This window comes from Phyllostomus discolor, chromosome 8, assembly GCF_004126475.2.
Source record: "Phyllostomus discolor isolate MPI-MPIP mPhyDis1 chromosome 8, mPhyDis1.pri.v3, whole genome shotgun sequence".
Classification (NCBI taxonomy): domain Eukaryota; kingdom Metazoa; phylum Chordata; class Mammalia; order Chiroptera; family Phyllostomidae; genus Phyllostomus; species Phyllostomus discolor.
In genome coordinates this window covers 87,966,620-87,984,491 of record NC_040910.2, presented here as the reverse complement: position 1 = coordinate 87,984,491, position 17,872 = coordinate 87,966,620, and the positions used below count along the sequence as shown (strand labels likewise).

Below are 17,872 nucleotides of genomic sequence, written 5' to 3'. Positions count from 1 at the left end.
GTGCCAAGAGCATTCCAGGTAGCTTTGTGGAGGAAAGGGCTTTGCTTGCCTACTAAGGTCTTGATGGTTTGACCCTGGCTTGTCTTGGGTTGAAAGGCTCGTAGTTACAGGATTGTGAGTGATGCACGACTGCTTTAGCACGTGTTGCTCTAAACATCACTCCTTGCATTTTCTTCCGTGATAGTTTAGAACTTTCAAAAATATTTTAATATAAAGGGAAGTGCATTTTCAATATGTGTGGTTTTATTATCAATCATTATATTTACTCAGAATAAACAAACTAGGTACATTTTCTTAAGATGTTCTTATTCACAAAAATAAAAACAAAAAAGGGACCAACAGTAGAAGCAATAATGAATTTTAATATATAACAACATTTTGTTCAGTAGAAATTTGGAGACTCACTAAAATATGAAGAACATGTTAGTATATTTTTCATCCCTTCAGATGATTTGAACAAACAGATGATTTGATGGACAAATAGATTTATTTGTTAGTAATGAGTTTTTTAAAAGTGTGAAATTCTGTACCAATAAACCTAATTTCAAAATAAGTTTTTTGGCTGTACTATCAGAATATATATCATTATTTCATGCAGATTTACCTTTTTAAGTTTTTAATTTACCTTTTTAAGTTTTTAGAGGTTTCAGATAATTGTTCATTTCTGGCACAGATCTTAGGCTGTCCTTAGTTAATTAGAATTTCAGTCTGGTTTGATAAATGTGTAATTGAATAAATTGTATGGGAGGTGGAAAAAACATGGAATTTTAATTTTTTAAAATAAAGAATCACCATAATTGTGTTTTTTGTGATGTGAATTCAAAGCTTGTTTCTTTTTATATTCAGTGTATGAATGAGAATTAATTTAAGAACAAAGAGCTTGTTGGACATCAGCACAAACTTTCCTGTTAACTAATTTTAATGAGAGTAAATAATTCATCTTTTCAAGTGTCCCCCTGCCCCCCTTTAAAGCTACTGTGGTATACCACAATTAAAACTTTTTTGTAAAAGAACTTAAAGAGAAGAGTCTGGATTAATTTTTAAAATATTCTTTTGATGGTTTTTTTTTGAAATCTAGTTACTGTGTGAATATATTGTGAAGGCATCTCATAGCCCTAAGCAGATATAATAAACAGCTATTACTTAGAATTAACTAGCTCAATTGTAATGTAGCCCTTTCCTCTGCAGGCAATATAGCATTACCAAAGAAGCACATAAAATTCTCATTACTCTGAATGACATATTTTGTCCGTCTTCCTCCCTCTCTCCTTTTTTTCTTCTCTCCCCCTGTTTTTCCCTCCTTCCTTTTCTCTTTTATTTCCTCCCTTCTTTCCTTTATCCCTTCTTCCTTTATCTCTTTTGCATTTCAGGAAGTTCATTTGAAAAATTTGGCTGCTTCTTTGGATGAAAGTGACATCGAAGCTCGCCTTAATAGTTGGAATCTTGGGGTAAAACAAGTATTTGTTTTTATCTATGTAAATGTGGCAGAATCACATTTTATTTGAAAGTCATCTGAACTAAGTTAATTCTATTCAGTGAATGGTGTTGGATGTTAGACATTTAGTACTGTGTTAGCGCTGAGAAAGACTTGCAGTATAGGAAAGAGAAATAACATTCCAAATAAGCATAAAATAGTCTCTGCCCTTGGCAAGCTGGCTTTCTTCATGGTGAACTAAGAGATATATACATAAATAGTTAAATAGTAATTTATGATAGTATGTGATAAAATACCAAAGTGAGTTAGGTAGAAAGAATACTGAGGTTTGGAGAAGGAAGGACATTTGGGCTGAGAAAAATCGTAGGCAGACTTCACAGATGAGCTGGCATCACGGACAGCAGTTTTCAGATACACAGGCTGGGGGCTCAGACGGGCTTGGGTAGTTGGAGATGTGGGGAGCTAGGAATCCAAGGCAGAAAACAGGCCTGAAGAAAGGGGTGCTGTGAAAGTGCACTATTGTGACTGGATCTTTGGGGTTTATATAGGGAATTAGGGGCAACATTATCAGGCTGGGTCACATGGGAGATTTGAATGCTAAATTGAGAAGTTTAGCTTTTAAATTTTAGGCAATAGTAAGCCCAGGTTTATTTTTTTCCCTCTACATTCTATTTTACGTATACAGAAAATGAGAGGAATAAACCATGTTTGAAGGTCATAACACTGAAAGATGTAACATTTTGTTTATGTATATATTTTTTCTGTGTGCATTTATAAAATTAAAATTTAAACATTGTGGTTATATTTAAATACTGTTTTATGTGCTATTTTAAATTTGGTTTAAGTTTATAATAGTCCCGTAAACATGAATTTTAATGGTAGCACTAATTTTTCTTTTGGATGGATATTCCATAACTTATTTAAGCATTCTGTTATTTTTGGAAATTCAGGCTGCTTCCTGTTTGTTGCTAATATAAGTAATACTGCACTAAGATTTCTTAGGAGAGTCATTTTATACATATTTGGTTGCTTTCTTAGGTCCTCCCAGAAGGTTTATAACAATTCATTTTTCAAGCTGCCATGTATGGGGTTTGTCTGTTTCTCACTTCTACACTGACATTAGGGATTATTATTTTTTAAAACTATAAACCCTTCCTGCTAATTACAGGCTTGAATAAAAGCAGTGCTTTAGGAAAACTGACTTGGCGGCATGATGAAGGTTATACTGGATGGCAGTAAAAATGGAGAAAGGGGACTAATCATCTTTTAGGTGTTTGCAGTGGCCTCTGCATTAGCGTGACTTCTGTGAAGGTGGGAAGGATAGGAAGGAAACATGTTCCAAAGAGAATAAATACTTAGTGACCGACTTTTGGACTGAACAAAAGGGCACATGGAGGGGTTGGTTTCAGGAAATGGGAATGTTGACTCTGTCAGTTAATTGATTGTCCGATGGGGTGATCCATTTTAGAGGTTTAAAAGTTTTGTTTTAGACTGGTGGAGTTTGAAGAGATGGTATGATTCACTGGGGAGTTCAGCGTTTGGGGCTTTGTGAGACTCAAGGGCTGGAGGTGGTGGTTGCACCCAGAGACCGACCAGCTCTAGTCTTTGAGTTCTGAGTGAGGAGGGCTGGGCGGGTGGCACAGAATGAGGACACCTGACTTGTGCATGGCTTTGATTAGAAGGCAGGGAAATGGGTAAGAATGGAAAGCAATGTGTATCTCTTAGTGATTTGGGGAGTACATTAGTGAAAGAGAAGAGAGAAACAGAATTGTTCACAAGAGGGGAATAGTAAGTGAAAAATAAAACCCTACCACATTTTCATGTTTGAAGATGTTGGCGAAGTTGTCTAAGTTAACCAGTATGGGAGGAGAGCACAGGAAATCCCTCAGAAAGACAGTTTTTTCTTTTTTCTTTTTTTTTTTCAGAAAAAAGAAACAATGTTTTCTTTTTTTCAGAAAACAACATCAAAGTGAAAAACAAAATTCTGGGCTATCCTTTTAAACTTGCCTTTGCCCGTAGCTATTTGAAACTTCTGATGTACATTTTTAGCACATAGAGTACTTTTCATGATTATTTAACTGTTCAGAGGATTAAATTTTTCATTTGTATAATAAAATTAAAATAAAACCTCTAAAATATTTTGAGGTAATGCCTTAAAAGTAGGCCTGCCTGGGGTTTTGTTTCACATTTTTATTGTTCAAAGAATGTGCTAACAGTGTAAAATATAAAAGTCTTGCATTTTTACATATTTATAACATATATGCATTAATCAGGCTGAACTGTATCTTTTGATCACAGTAGAATGAGTTTAAGTATCCAGTGTATTAAAAGATTAGATTTTGCTTTGATTTTAGTTTGCATGAGAATGTGTCACGGACTTTTTTTTTTCTTTCTTCCTCTGAATGTTAATAGGTAGTTAATTTTTGTGCTCTATACGCAGGGTGCATTTTTGGTATTGATAACGCGACCATCAATACCATTATTCTGATGCATTATATGTTCTGGAATTTGAATATTCTATTTATGTTAAAAAATACATTTTTCCCCAAATATATTTTTTCTTTTTCTAAGAATGTGTTAGTACTTTTTTCTAGGAATACATATTTTAAGTATTTACTTACCAAGCCTAGCAATTTACATTTTCCTCCTATATTATTTTTCTCTCTCTTTAGCCTTTAGTTTTGGAAAGCTTTCTTGCTTTGTTAATATATTTTATACATATTTCATGCTAACTGTCTTTATAGAAATCTTTTTTCTTTTTTCCTAAGGATGGAGTGAGGGACCATGGGGAGGACTTTTTTGGGCTTTTCATCCTATCACCACCCATCAGTTCCCACCCTGGGTCCATGTGCTGACTGTGGCGTCTCACGTGGACTGTGCAAACGAACAGTGAAGACTCTGAGTAGACCCTGGAAGCAGAGCCTGAGAGAACAGGATCCAGGGTGGGGGATTTTTTGCAGGGAGAGCTCTCAGGACTGGAAGTGAGAAGGAGCAGGGTGAGGTTGGCAGGAGTGAGTCTTCTCCTGACCCCTCAGGGACCTCTGGAGGGTGCATAGCACCCCAGAGTCAGTTGGCCCCACCTGGAGGTCAGGGCTCATCAGGAAAGGATGAACTGCCTTGTTGAGGCCTAGGAAGCACCTACAGGCCATGAGCAGCTGGGGATGCCCCTTTCCTCTCCCCATGAGGAAGGAGGGGTGCCTGGATAGTTTGCTCACTGCAGCCTACCGAGAACTGTTCCAATCAGTCACTGAGGGGCAGCTCTCCCTTTGGTGTAGCAGGTGCATGAGTGCGCCCACCTAGATGAGCTGTTCCAGTGGATGGGCTGCCCAAGCTGCCCACCCACAGAATTGGGAGCAAAATTGAGTGGTTTTAGTTTGAAGCCACGAAGGCTTGGGGTGATTTTTTTATGTGACAGAAAGCTAACTGGTGTAGTAGATACTGCCAGTTTTCTAAAGTGATGACCCCAGTTCGCATCCTCATCAGCTGTGTGTGCCAGTTCCGTTTCTCTACTTTCTCTTCAGTACTGGTGTTGTCAGGTAATTATTTTTAATTAAAAATATGTAGCCATTCTTGAGAATATTTAGTGACATTGCACTATGTGGCTTTTAACATGTATTTTCCTGATGACTATTAAAGTGAAATGTTTTTAATATACTTATCGACAGTTTGGATAGCTTCTCAGAGTGAAGTGCCTACTTAAGACTTTGCCAATTTTCCTGTTGGGTTGTCAGCCTTTTTCTTACTAATATGTAAGAACTTTGTATCTATGCTGGATTAGAGTCCTTTTGAAATGTATTGTAGCATTATAAATACTTTCTTCCACTTTGTTGCTTTCCTTCATTCTCTTTCTGGTGTCTTTGATGAACAGAGGTTTAAAATTTTAATGCAGTTCATTTTCTCATTTTATAACTTTATATTTAGTGCTACTTTGTGCTCTAAGATCTTTGACTATCTTAAGGTTCTGGAGGTTCTGTGTTTTCCTTTAGTAGCTCTATTATTTTACTTTTTCGGTTTAGGTCTACATACCCTCTGGAGGTGCTATTGTTATATATTGTAAGATACAGAGTGAAGATTTGTTTTTGTATATATCTATCTATCTGTCTCCAGATGACACCCCCTTTTACTGAAAAGACTGTTCTATCCCAGCTGCGCTGCAGTGTTGTCTCATAAATCAGATGACAGTACGTGTCTGTTTCTAGACATGTTCCTTTGTTCCTCTGGCTTATTTGTTTTTCCTTGTCCAGTATCCTGTGTCTTTGTAGTTGTATTTTATTTGTGCTTATTAAATGTTTGCTGAAATGTAAGTAAACCAATGAATGAGCCTCCATTTGTAATATTATATCTGTGGAAAAATGTATTTCAAGTTCTAAAATATTGACTTAGAAATGTTATTTTGGTGTATGACTGATTTAACATTGAGGACCGAGCTTATTTTGTGCAATAGAGTTTTGGCAATTTCTCTGACAGATGCCATGACTTAAAAACATTTATTTTAGGATGTTGCTCATAATATATTGCTTAATAATGTCCTTTCCTTAAAGACACCTAAAATATCAGATAAAATGTCTTCCTATTTTTCTGGAACCACACACCATCTCTGTTTGATCATCATTAGTCTTTAAGGAGGTATTGGGTGATTTTGACCAAGTCCTGGGTAATTTGGAGAAACAAACCGACAGAACCCTTTGTATCCAAACAAACAAATCTTCTAAGGAACTGAACAAAATAAAATGTCAAAAGCCAGTTTGCATTAGAGAGCACTCAGATGTCTGTATTTATGTTGAGTTGAAATTATTATATATTTTATTATTGTGAATCTGTTTGCTTCTGCAACAAGAAATTTCAATCATGTGATTTATCCATGCTATTGGAATTTAATTAGTTTTGGCTTTGCTTTCTGTATAATGTTTTGTTAGACTTTAATGTTTCACATAAGTCCTTTTTATCTCCCATTTTGGACATTCTTTATTGTGGTATTCTTTCTTGAGATATTATGAGAGAACAAGAAGTTTTCCAAAAGAGCATGAAAAAAGTAAATGTTAAGACTGTTTACAGACTGCTTCAAGTCCATGTTCCTTGTGGATTACAAAGTGGGAACATTTAACTTCAAAGCACATCTGGCTGCTGTTAGGAAATCAGAAAGTAGATTGCCTTTTCCCCCAAGTAGATGCAAGAGCATGCTTTGCTATGAATAATTCTTATTATATATTAAAAATGGTTGAGAGAAACTCAATGTATTGTGAGTGAACAACAACAATAGAAGATTTATACTGTACTTGTTTAGAGTGTTCGTTGTTGCCTTCAAATATTAGAATTGATTTTTTTCTTTTTCTTTTGGTTCATTTGAAAAAGGAAATTTATGATAGCAGGAGGAGTCCTTAATTCCTGTATTTAATGGCTTTTAAAGATGAAGAGGTTGAAATAGGAATTACTGCATAGTTGAAAGACTACGCTGTAGTCAGCTGAACCAGTATTTCGTGCCCTGCTTGTAAGTGCAGAGCTGGGTAAAAATAAATCACAAATGGTTTTCTTGGGTTTTGGTTTTAAATTTTAAGCTTAATTAGTGCTTGAGCATGTTTGAGAATTCCCTGTTTCTCTCTTACTTTTTTTTCCCCTTAAATTTAATTCTCCTTCATGAACTAGGGTTTTATATATTTTCAGATTTGTATGTGTCTTTGAAGAACTTACTTTCTATGCTGGGTTTCTCCATTCCAAAAATAGAGAACAGTTATTTACTTTTCATATATATACCTTCAAACAATAAATATTTATTGAGTGCACTTTGCTGTCTGCTAGACATTTGCTGCCTCTCTTTTTAAAACAGCTGTGTATATACACAGTGTCATTACCAAAGACTATGCCTCTTTCTCTGGTATGATACTTAAGTGGATTTTATTGTCTTTACTTAATGAATATTTCCCAAAGTAAATATACTCATTCAAACACCAGCCAGTAGTGGTCCACATCAGAAACACTTTTTTGTCAGATTTTTACTGTATGCCAATCTGGTGGCTCTAAAATATCATAGTACTGTGATATTTATATGTTTCTTATTTATAAACAGATTGAGCATATGCTTGTTAGCCATCCAAATTTCTTCATCAGTGAAGTGTGTCTCAAGTTTTTCTCATTTTTTTCTATTGCATTGTCTTTCTTTTTTATTTTTAAAGAGCTTCTTTACACATTCTAGAAAGTAAGCATTTGTGCAAACATCTCCCAATGTATCGCTTGTCTTTTCACTTTATGATATCTTTTTTGGAGATAAGTTTTTTTAAAGTGATCAAATTTATTAATTTTTTGTTTATGCATTTTTTGTTTCTGGTTTATGAGACTTTCTATACTGTGAATCCATAAAGTCATTCTTCTAGATTTTCTTTTGAAAGTTTTTAATTATAAGTATTTAGTTCATTGGGAATTCATTATATATGGGGTAAAGAAGAGATCTGATCTTATTTTCTTCTACTTATTGAACAAATCCTTATTTTCTCAATAATTTTCAGTGCAGGATCTTTCATGAATAATATGCTCATATATCAGATCTGTCCAGAAGGTATCCAGTAATGTAATATGAAAAATAGAGACATTTATTGAAGAAGATACAAGATAGAAGAAATATTTTACATAGGACAATTACATTTCTGTCCCCTTCAAAGTAGGCACCTTGGAATCTCACATAGTTCTCCTAATTGTAATCAGCTGCCCCATCGTATTTTTCTGAATCTCATTGACAGTCTGAAATCTCTTCCCTTTCAAAAGTGATTTTAGTTTTGGGAAAAGCCTGAAGTTACAGAGCACCAATTTAGGCTGCAGGGGGTGGCCAAGTCACCTGGGTGATTTGATGTTTTGCCAAAAAACTCTGCATGAGATGTGATGTATGTAAGCATGTGTGTTGTCGTGATGAAGCTGCCAATCACCAGTTGCCCATAGCTGTGGCCTTCTGAGTCATCAGAATAGTTTTTGCGGAGCAATGTTCAAACTTAACACAAAGTTTGGTGCAGATTTGTTGTTCTCCTAGCTCAGTCATTTTGAATGCGTCGGCCACATAGTACATATGCTCACTCAACGGCATCTACTGCACCTGCTGACTAGTACAATGAAGCCATCATTGTTCACACAAGTATTTTTCAGTCCACTCTCCTTGGCTGCCAGGTTACATCGGTGTCAAACAAACTGTTCTTGTTAAATTAACAATGGCTGAACTTTTCTGGACAGACCTCATATATTTGAGTTTCTGGTACTTTCTAGTTTCATTGACTTATCTCCATCCCTTCCTTGGGAATATTTGTTGGGCACCCACTGTCTGCCAGGCCTTTGCTGGATGGTAGGGGTAGATGGGTTATAAGACTGTCATAGTCTGTTTTTAGAGACCACACTCTTTTGCAGAGGGTAGATGTTAGATCATAAAAGAGGACAGACCCTCAGGGTATTAATGGAGTAATAGGAACTTCACTGAGGTTCCTGGGGGTGATGATTCCTGAACCGAGAGTCTCGAATAAGTTAACCACACGAAGAACTTGGGAGAATGATTTCACAGGTTGCAAATATTCAAAAATGGGAGGGCTTCTGGTCAAGATGGAGGCATAGGTTGACACACTTCACCTCCTCATGCAATATGGGAAGAGTTACAACTAGATCTCAAAGCTAATAACACCAAGAACTATCAGAAAATCAAGCTGTATGGAAGTTCGGCAACCAGGGATTTGAAGGGGACACATCCATCCAGATGGGTAGGATGGGCAGAGTTGTGGAGACAGGTGTAGAGGTGATGTGACACTGGAAAGTGGTAACAGCAGCAGCAGTGGAACAGACCAGAGGGACACCCTGGAAGTGAGTGATCCCAGCCCCAGGCCTGACCACATAGCCCAGGGTTCCAACACTGGGAAGACAGATAGATCCCCATTACCTCTGGCTGAGGCAGCAGAAGAAAGTACAGGATTTTCACCACTTAAAGGGCTAGCATGGTTTTAGAGTGTACTCAGATACACGTGCTCCGGGATTCACCACGAGAGCAGCAGCTAGAAGGGAACCAGTTGCACACGAGAAGGGGACGAAGTGACTGGAAATGGGGCGAGGACCAGGCAAACTGCTGGAAGCCAGGCAGGCAATGGCATTTTCTCCTCTTAGAGCCCTCCTCACACTGCCACAAGGCAGTGAAGTGGGTTGCCTCACCCTGGCAATTCCCTAAGGCTCTGCCCCACACAATTTACAGGTGCCTTTTCTACAATAGGCCACTCTACTAAGACAGGGAGTCAAAGCAGCTCTACCTAGTACACAGAAACAAACACAGGGGGGCTGCTATATTGAGAAGACAAAGAAAATGGCCCAAATGACGGAACAGAATAAAATCACATAAAAAGAACTAAGCAAAATGGAGATAGCCAACCTATCAGACCAGAGTTCAAAACACTGGTTATCAAGATGCTCAGACAACTCCTTGAATACAACAAAAAAATAAAGGAAGAAATGGTCACACTAAGTGAAATAAAGAATAATCCACAGGAAATCAACAGAGAAGGGAGGGAAGCTGGGATTTAAACCAACGATTTAGAACATAAGGGAAAGATAAACATTGAACCAGAATTTTAAAAAAGAACACAAAAAACAAGATTCAAGAAAATGAGGATAGACTGTGGAACATCTGGGACATCTCCAAACATGCCAACATCCAAATCACAGGGATACCAGGAGAAGAAGAGGAGCAAGGAATTGAAAACTCATTTGAAAAAATAATGAAAGAAAACATCCCTAATTTGGTGAAGGAAATAGACATACAAGTTTAGAAAGCACAGAGTCCCAAACAAGTTGGACCCAAAGAGGACCACACCAAGACACATCATAATTAAAATGCCAAAGGTTAAAGATAAAGAGAGAATCTTTAAAGCAGCAAGAGAAAAGCAGAAACTTACCTACAAAGTGGTTCCCAAAAGACTATCAACTGATTTCTCAAAAGAAACCTTACAGGCAAGAAGGGGCTGGAAAGAAGTATCCAAAGTGATAAAAAAGCAAGGCCCTACATCCCAGATTACTCTATCCAGCAAAGCTATTATTTAGAATGAAAGGGCAGATAAAGTGCTTCCCAGACAAAATAGAGTTAAAGGAGTTCGTCACCACCAAGCCATTATTACAGGACATGTTAAAGGGACTTATTTAAGAAAAAGTCAAAACCGTGAACATTAAAAGGCAACAAATTTGCAACTATCAACAACTGAATCTAAAAACAAACAAACCTAAGAAAACAACAAGAAAATGAACAACATGATAGATATGGAGGTCATTTTGAGGGTTATCAACTGGGAGGGGGAATGGGGAGAATGGGGAAATGGTGCAGGGATTAAGAAGTGCAATTGGGCCCTGGTTGGTGTGGCTCAGTGGACTGAACACTGGGCTGTGAAGCAAAGAGTCACCAGTTTGATTCCCAGTCAGGGCACATGCCTGGGTTGCAGGTCAGGTCCCCAGTAGGGGGCATGCGAGAGACAACCACACAGTGATGTTTCCCCCTTTTTCTCCCTTCTCTCTCTAAAAATAAATGAATAAATCTTTTTTTAAAAAAGAAACATAATTGGTAGGGACAAAATAGACAGGGGGAAGTTAAGAATAGCATAGGAAATGGAGAAGCTAAAGAACGTACATGCATGACCATGGACATGAACTGAGGCAGGGATTGCTGGAGGGAAGGGGGTAGTGGGCAGAGGTAGACAATGGGGGAAATCTGTAACAGCATAATCAGTAAAAATATACTTAAAAAGACTCATATATGGGAGACTAGTGCTTTCAAGGTAAAACAAGTTGCTTGGTGTCCTTGGAGTACGGTATATATTGGGGGATACATGAGCCTGAAAAGTAGACACGGAAGGAGTCCCAAAGGCCTTTGTAATTCTAGTTGCTATAATGGAGGTAAATTTAAGGATTAATGGTCCGAATCTGCTGTGGAGTAGAGTGATTAAATTGAGACTTGAAAGATGAATAGGTGTGTGCTTATAGGGGTGGAAGGGGTAGACAAATAATACATGTAGGTAGAGAGTCATAAGAAGACCTGTCGTATTCTGGTTTGGTAAGTCAGTTGGGACCCTGAGAGTGAGTGTGAGGAGAGGAGCGATGGACAGGAGGATGGGCAGTCAGGCTGTGAGAGGACCATGGAAGTGCCATCATGTCTGCAAAGGTTATGTTTCACATTTCACTCGTTAGTGGGCTACTACCGGTGTGTTATACAATAGCCATTCTAAAAAGCAAACTAAATATTAAAACATTTTCATAAAGCAGCTTAATTCTATAATGTCAAATAATAATTAACTAACACTCAAAAATGACTAAGCCTTTATTGTATTTTTAAATTTTCAGATAGAAAATCCCCGGTACCTGAGACAGAAGCCTCTCCCAGTTTCTCTGGTAGGTGAGATTTCCATTAGTCTTTTCCTATGGACAGACACTTTTAAATAAAATATTCAAGTTATCTACAGAAAATAATGCAGGTCCACATTATGAAGCATAATTGTCTTAATAATTCTGTCACTTGGAAGTGAGGAAATCATTTTTTACTCCACTGTTGGCATTATTTGGTATGAACTTCAGGCAATTTAGAAGTTTACTTTGGGGTTCAGGATAAACCAAGCCTGAGGAAGTATTGAATAACTCTCAACTTATTTAACAGATGACTCCCAAATTCAGCCTGAGAAAATCCAGCAGTCTCCATGAGGATCATTTACTCTCTCGAATGCATGAGAAAGAGGTAGGACTGAGATATTTTTGATATGTCTATTATTAACACTATTTTTATATTTTGTGTAATACAAGTTTTTGGGTCCTAGTTAGAATAATGATGCAAGGCAGGAAGAGGCTGCCTTTGGTACAAATATCAAGTGATGAGCAGGTAGGCGGGACTTGGCCTTCTGGTTTTTGATGTTCATCTTTTGTTTCGTGTGTCCCAGCTGCCTGCCTGCTCTGCAGGGTGTGCTGAAGGCCTCCCTCCTGACTATCACTCCTGATTATCAGGGGGCAGGGGGGTGGCAGTTTTTAGAAAGAGTACCTTTGACTTCAGGGAATTCTTCCACTTTCCTTTTGCCTCAAATTACTTGTATCCTTCTAGTTTTACTGTTTTTACTATTTAAACTGATTTGCTAAATTAAAGGTATGTTATAGCTAATATATGACATGACACACTATCCTTCCTTTGTCATTTGAGAGTAAGATTATTAAAGAGGTGATATTGTTTATTGGTTAAGAGCATAGGCTATGGAGTTAAAAGTACATGGATTTAAATCCTACTTATTGCTCTGACCATTGTGGCTCAGTTGGTTGGGTGTTGTCCCACAAAGCGAAAGGTCGCTGGTTCGATTCTCAGTCTGGGCACATGTCTGGGTGGTAGGCCCAGTCCCTGGTTGGGAGCATGTGGAGAGGCAACTGATCTATGTTTCTCTCACACATCAATGTTTCTCCGTGTCTTTCTCCCTCCCTCCCCTTCTCTCTAAAAATAACTAAACAAAATCCTAAAAAAAAAAAAAATCCTACTTATTACCTGTGTGAAAATGAGGAAATGTATAACCTCTCTGAGCCTCAGTTTTCTGGTCTAACTTGGGACACATCTGCTTTACAGGACTAATATGAAAGTTTTGTAGTCTGTAAGTACCTGTATGCATCATAATAGTAGTCATTAAACAAAGGTTAATTTGCTTTAATATTTTCTTTCCTAAAATTTTAATTCTGGGAAATTTAAAAATTATCAATACTATTTTTATTTTTGCTGTGACACCAGTGAAACTCTTTGGTCATCTGGGTGTATGACAGAGAACACTATCAGACTACCATCCTGAAAAACTGTCCTTACCCTGCCTTTATCATTCTCTAGGCATGTGAGCCGGGGGGGTTTAGAATGTTTAGTTTTCGTTTAAATAGAGGATACTGATTGATTTCACAGGGTTGTTTCCCAAATCAAAAAAGAATAAAATGTATGTAACTTGTAAATTGTAATGCACTATTTAAATGTGCAAATATGAAAAATGTTATCGGACTTAGATTAATGCTTCTGATAAATTTACTTTAAATAATTTAATCCTTTATTTTAATGAGGATGTTTCTAAGGATTTCTAGAATTTAATTTCAGTTTGGTTATTTTCAACGTGATCTAGTTTTCTTACCACCCTGTTTGTAAATTACCACAAAGGCATTGATTTTTTTTTGTAGTTATTCCAAACAATATCATGAGCATACAAGTTTATTTGTGTTGACAATGGAGAAGGAAGGGCTGTTTTATAAGTTTCCATCTGGTAGAATTATTGCTGTTGATCTCAGTAATATTCTCTTTTTTAATTGGGTTTATTGGGGTGACATTGGTTAATAAAAGGATACAGGGTTGATCTCAGTGCTGTTTTGTCTGTGGGTTTGTAGCTCCAGTTCAAGGCCTGCAGGATGTTTTTCCTGGTGCATTCCTAGTGTTTTTTTTTTTTTAAACCATTGAAATGAAAAGAAATTACATTTTACAAGAACATTTTGAGGTAACACTTCTTATATTCAGATGCACCATCTTTAGAGTTCTTGCCATGAATTTAAATCTTTTCAAAATTTGTCATTTCTTTTAGCAAGTTATTCCAAGTCATTTCTAACCATTTTTCTTTTTACTTTTATTTTGTACTATTTCTTACTGTTGAGGCTACTTACCATAGAATAATTAAAATAATGGAAAGGAAGTGGTGGCTTTTTGAAGTTTTTTTGTTTTTTCATGAAATAATATCTTTATGATGACATTATGGGTCAGGGTTAAACATACCAATGCTACCCAAGTATGTGTTGGAAGAAAAAACACAGCTATCGTGTATTGCATCAGAGAGTCATTTTTAAATGTGTGTGTGGTTTTCTTTTCTCCACACCCTTATGTTTTTGTTTTTCTTTTTGGCATACTGTAAAATATTTTGGCATCATTAAGAGGTTTGCACGTAAACATAAACTTACTCAGTGTACATTTTGGTTAAAATAACTCTTGTGCAATTACATAGTCATTTCTGACTTGTTTGAAAAAATGTTTTCTTCATCCTAAAATATTTGAAAGTATATGCTGAGTTGCTCCAGTGTGTGAACTATCTTTGTTTCTTTTTTTAAGTAGTATTTGCAAATTTTAAATAGTTTATGTGGATTTTTATTGAAGAAATTTTGGAAATTATAGACAGATGTAAAGAAGAAAATAAAATCATGTAGAAAATTAACACTTAGAAATTAAAACAGTGGTACAATGTCATTGTATCTCTTTTTAGTCTTTTCATTGTGTCATAAAAACATAGTTTTCAATTGCTATATATATATGTATTTGTATTTCTTGAGTGTTTTTCATACTATTAAATATTGTTCCTAAGGATCTATTTTTAATGACTATATTATACTTCATATTATAGAGGTGCCCATTTAATTTAACTCATTCCTGTTGTTTGATAGTGAGATTGTTTATAATTTTCACTAGCATAAGCAACTTTGGGAAGAATATTCTTATACCTCTATATGTATCTCTAAATGTTTCTTTGGGTAACAAGTTGTATCTTATATGATAAGATTGAAAGGATGAGTTTTTATAACTTTAGTATCATAAGCAATTTAGCTTGTAGAATAAAAATTATTACTTGGCAGCCTGTTGAAAATTGTGTGATATTAGAGGGTGCATGTCAAGAACTTATCAAAGGAACACAGTGAAGATCCCCTGTGTTTATGACTGGACCCAGTTAAGGCCCTCTGTGAACTTTTAAGATTTGGTGGTTGGTGTGGAAAACTGTTGTTCTTGCAGCTGTCTAAGACAAGTGTCATGAGTTCCCTTGCTTATTAAAACAAACAGAAAATTTAAAAAAAAACTTAGGTGCCGAAAAGAGAATGAAGATAAGAAGACAAAGGTAATCAGGAACCATTTAAAGGCAGAGGAAACTAGCAGTTTAGAGTGCCTTTGTAAGTACAAAGATGCTAATTAAAATTTTTATACAGAACAAGTATTTTTCTTAAAAATTTATTTGATTTCAGAACAAAATGGCAAAATATTTTTATTTCTGAAACAAAAAAATCCTAATTATATTGCTTTATTATTTTTGTTTCTTTTCCAGAGATATTTTTCTAACTTAGACTTTTTTCTCTAAGTTTAAATGCATAATTATTTTGTGATATGTATAGTTATTCTTTAGAAGGATAATCTTATGTCTACTTGCTTACGTGACTTTTATTAAACATTTACTTTTGGGCACGAGGATGAACGCTTTTCCGTTTTGGAATTCAATGGAACCTTGCGTGTCTGTGTGAGACCGCCCTTGATGTGTCTTGTGCGTGTTCTCTAAAAATGCTTTCGTTGTTGCTGGGTGCTGTTTTAAAGATAATGCATAGCATTGTTTCAAGCGAATTACCTTTATTTTAAATTGAAATGTTGAATATTAAATTAAATATTTAACCTTCATTTTATCAACACCTAATCTTTATTCTTCAGAGATAATCATTGCTAAAAATTGAATGTGTAGTTTCTTCAAAATTTTTTTAGGAATATCTCATTTTTAAAAGTACAAATGTGATCATAAATCATACTTCATATACTGTTGGATTTTGCTCTTCTAACTTAAATATATATTCTTTTGATTTTCCTATGTCTAAAATATGGGTTCACTATTTTAAATAGTTGTTTTGTATTTCATTTTATTGATACACACATTTTATTAATATGCTTTCCTTTTGAAGGATACAGGTTCTGTAGAGTACTTTGCTATAACAAAGTATTTCAATAGTATCCTTGTGTATGTCTTTCTTTGTGTATTATATGACTCTTCTTACATGACAAATTCTGGGACATGGAATTACTCAGTCACGGGTAGATTGCCAAGGACCGCAGGCGTGGAAGAGAATGGGAAGTGGTGGGGAGTGGGTATGAAGGTTCCTTTTCGGTGTGTGAAAATGTTCAAAACTTAGGTTGTGTGATGATTGTGTAATTCTTTGATTTTTAAAAACCATTGGATTGTATGTTTAAACGGGTGAATGTCATGGTATGTGAATTATGTGTATATTATTAAAGCTATTAAACAAGGTTATATATTTGCATTTGCATCAATAGTGTGTGAGACTGTTATCCCATTTCATCAGCAACACTGATCATGAACATGTTTGATTATCTGAGAGAAAATAGTACTTTGTTTTGATATTTACATTTCTTTTATAATAGGCGAAAATGATTATATTTTTGTCAGTTTCCGGTCTTTTTAATTTCACTTTGTGAGCTGTCTTTTCTTATATTTTTCCATATTTTCATTAAATTGTTTGTCTTCATTGTGATTTCTAAGGGCAATGTATATGTTAAGGAATTGTAGTCTTTGTTTTATGTGTGGTTAGTATTTTTCTCTCTATGTCTTTTCATTTATTTCTGATTTTTCCAATACATAGAAGTTTTCTTTTAAATAGTTTGATCTACTAATCTTTTCTCTATGGCTTCTAGTTTTTGTATCCTACTTAGAAAAGCCTTTCTTATTCTAAAATTATGAAAAAATGAACTAATTTTTCTCTCTTAAAATCTTCTTCTTATATTTAAATTTCAGATTCATTTCAGAGGTTTTTGTTGTGAGTAGTGATGGTAATCTAGGTTAGTCAATTTTTAATGTTATAAAATAAAAATAAAAAATAAAATAAAAATTTGAAGTTTGAAACACTTAAGTTAAAGAATGCAGGAAGTATGGAGAGTACTGAGTGAGAATTCAATTTTATACAGATTACAGTTTATCTGTATCATGAAGCAGTTAATAAAAGACTTAATTATGTTGAAAATTTAGAATCTCAAAAAATTAACTTTTAGAAATCAAATTTTGTAAAACATAACTTCCATTTTAAATTTATAGTTGTATGGAAAATACAGAGATGTTAAATGAGTAATATTTGCAATATTTTTTTTAGAGTTAAGGAATAGTACTAGTTTTATTTTGGTGCTAAAAGTGCACCTATAAAATGTTTTAAGATGTTCTTTAAATTTTTCGTTTATTTTGGGCATTGTGAGAAAACACATGTTCAGTGACAGTGATCCTTTGTTTTAACTGTTGCCTGTCATTCACAAACATGCTTGGACTTGTTTGCCTTCGTAATTGCTAACACATTTCCTGTGATATCCACATCACAGAATTGTGTGACAGTGAGCATCATCAAACAGTGTTTTTTTTTTTGTTTTGTTTTGGTTTTTTGTATCCTTAAAAAGACTTCTGACGTGGATGAAGACATTTGGAAAATTGTTGTCACTAAAAATGAAAGAAGAGACAACACAATGAGGGGAGATCAATTTTCAGAGCAATCAACAGTTTTCAGAGAGCAGATGGTAGAAATTGCTCTTCTGTGAAAAAAAAAAATAGAAAATTTCCTTTGAACCTCACCTGCACCCATGTTTAATGCTCCCACCTATTGGCTAAAAAGGGATGTTGCTTCTTTCTTAAATGTAATGCCAATTAAGCATTC

At 35.4% G+C, this 17,872-nt stretch overlaps 1 protein-coding gene across 4 annotated transcripts in view; it reads left to right on the top strand.

Annotated features, from left to right (window-relative positions):
* Positions 1-17,872, top strand: part of CEP112 (centrosomal protein 112) — a 334,383-nt gene that overhangs the window by 31,246 nt on the left and 285,265 nt on the right. For all 4 annotated transcript variants that reach the window (XM_036033460.1, XM_036033461.1, XM_036033459.1 and 1 more), the window contains 3 exons: positions 1,371-1,448; positions 11,774-11,821; positions 12,084-12,161. In XM_036033460.1, coding sequence (XP_035889353.1) covers positions 1,371-1,448; positions 11,774-11,821; positions 12,084-12,161 — 204 coding nt within the window. The remainder of the gene's footprint in view (positions 1-1,370; positions 1,449-11,773; positions 11,822-12,083; positions 12,162-17,872) is intronic.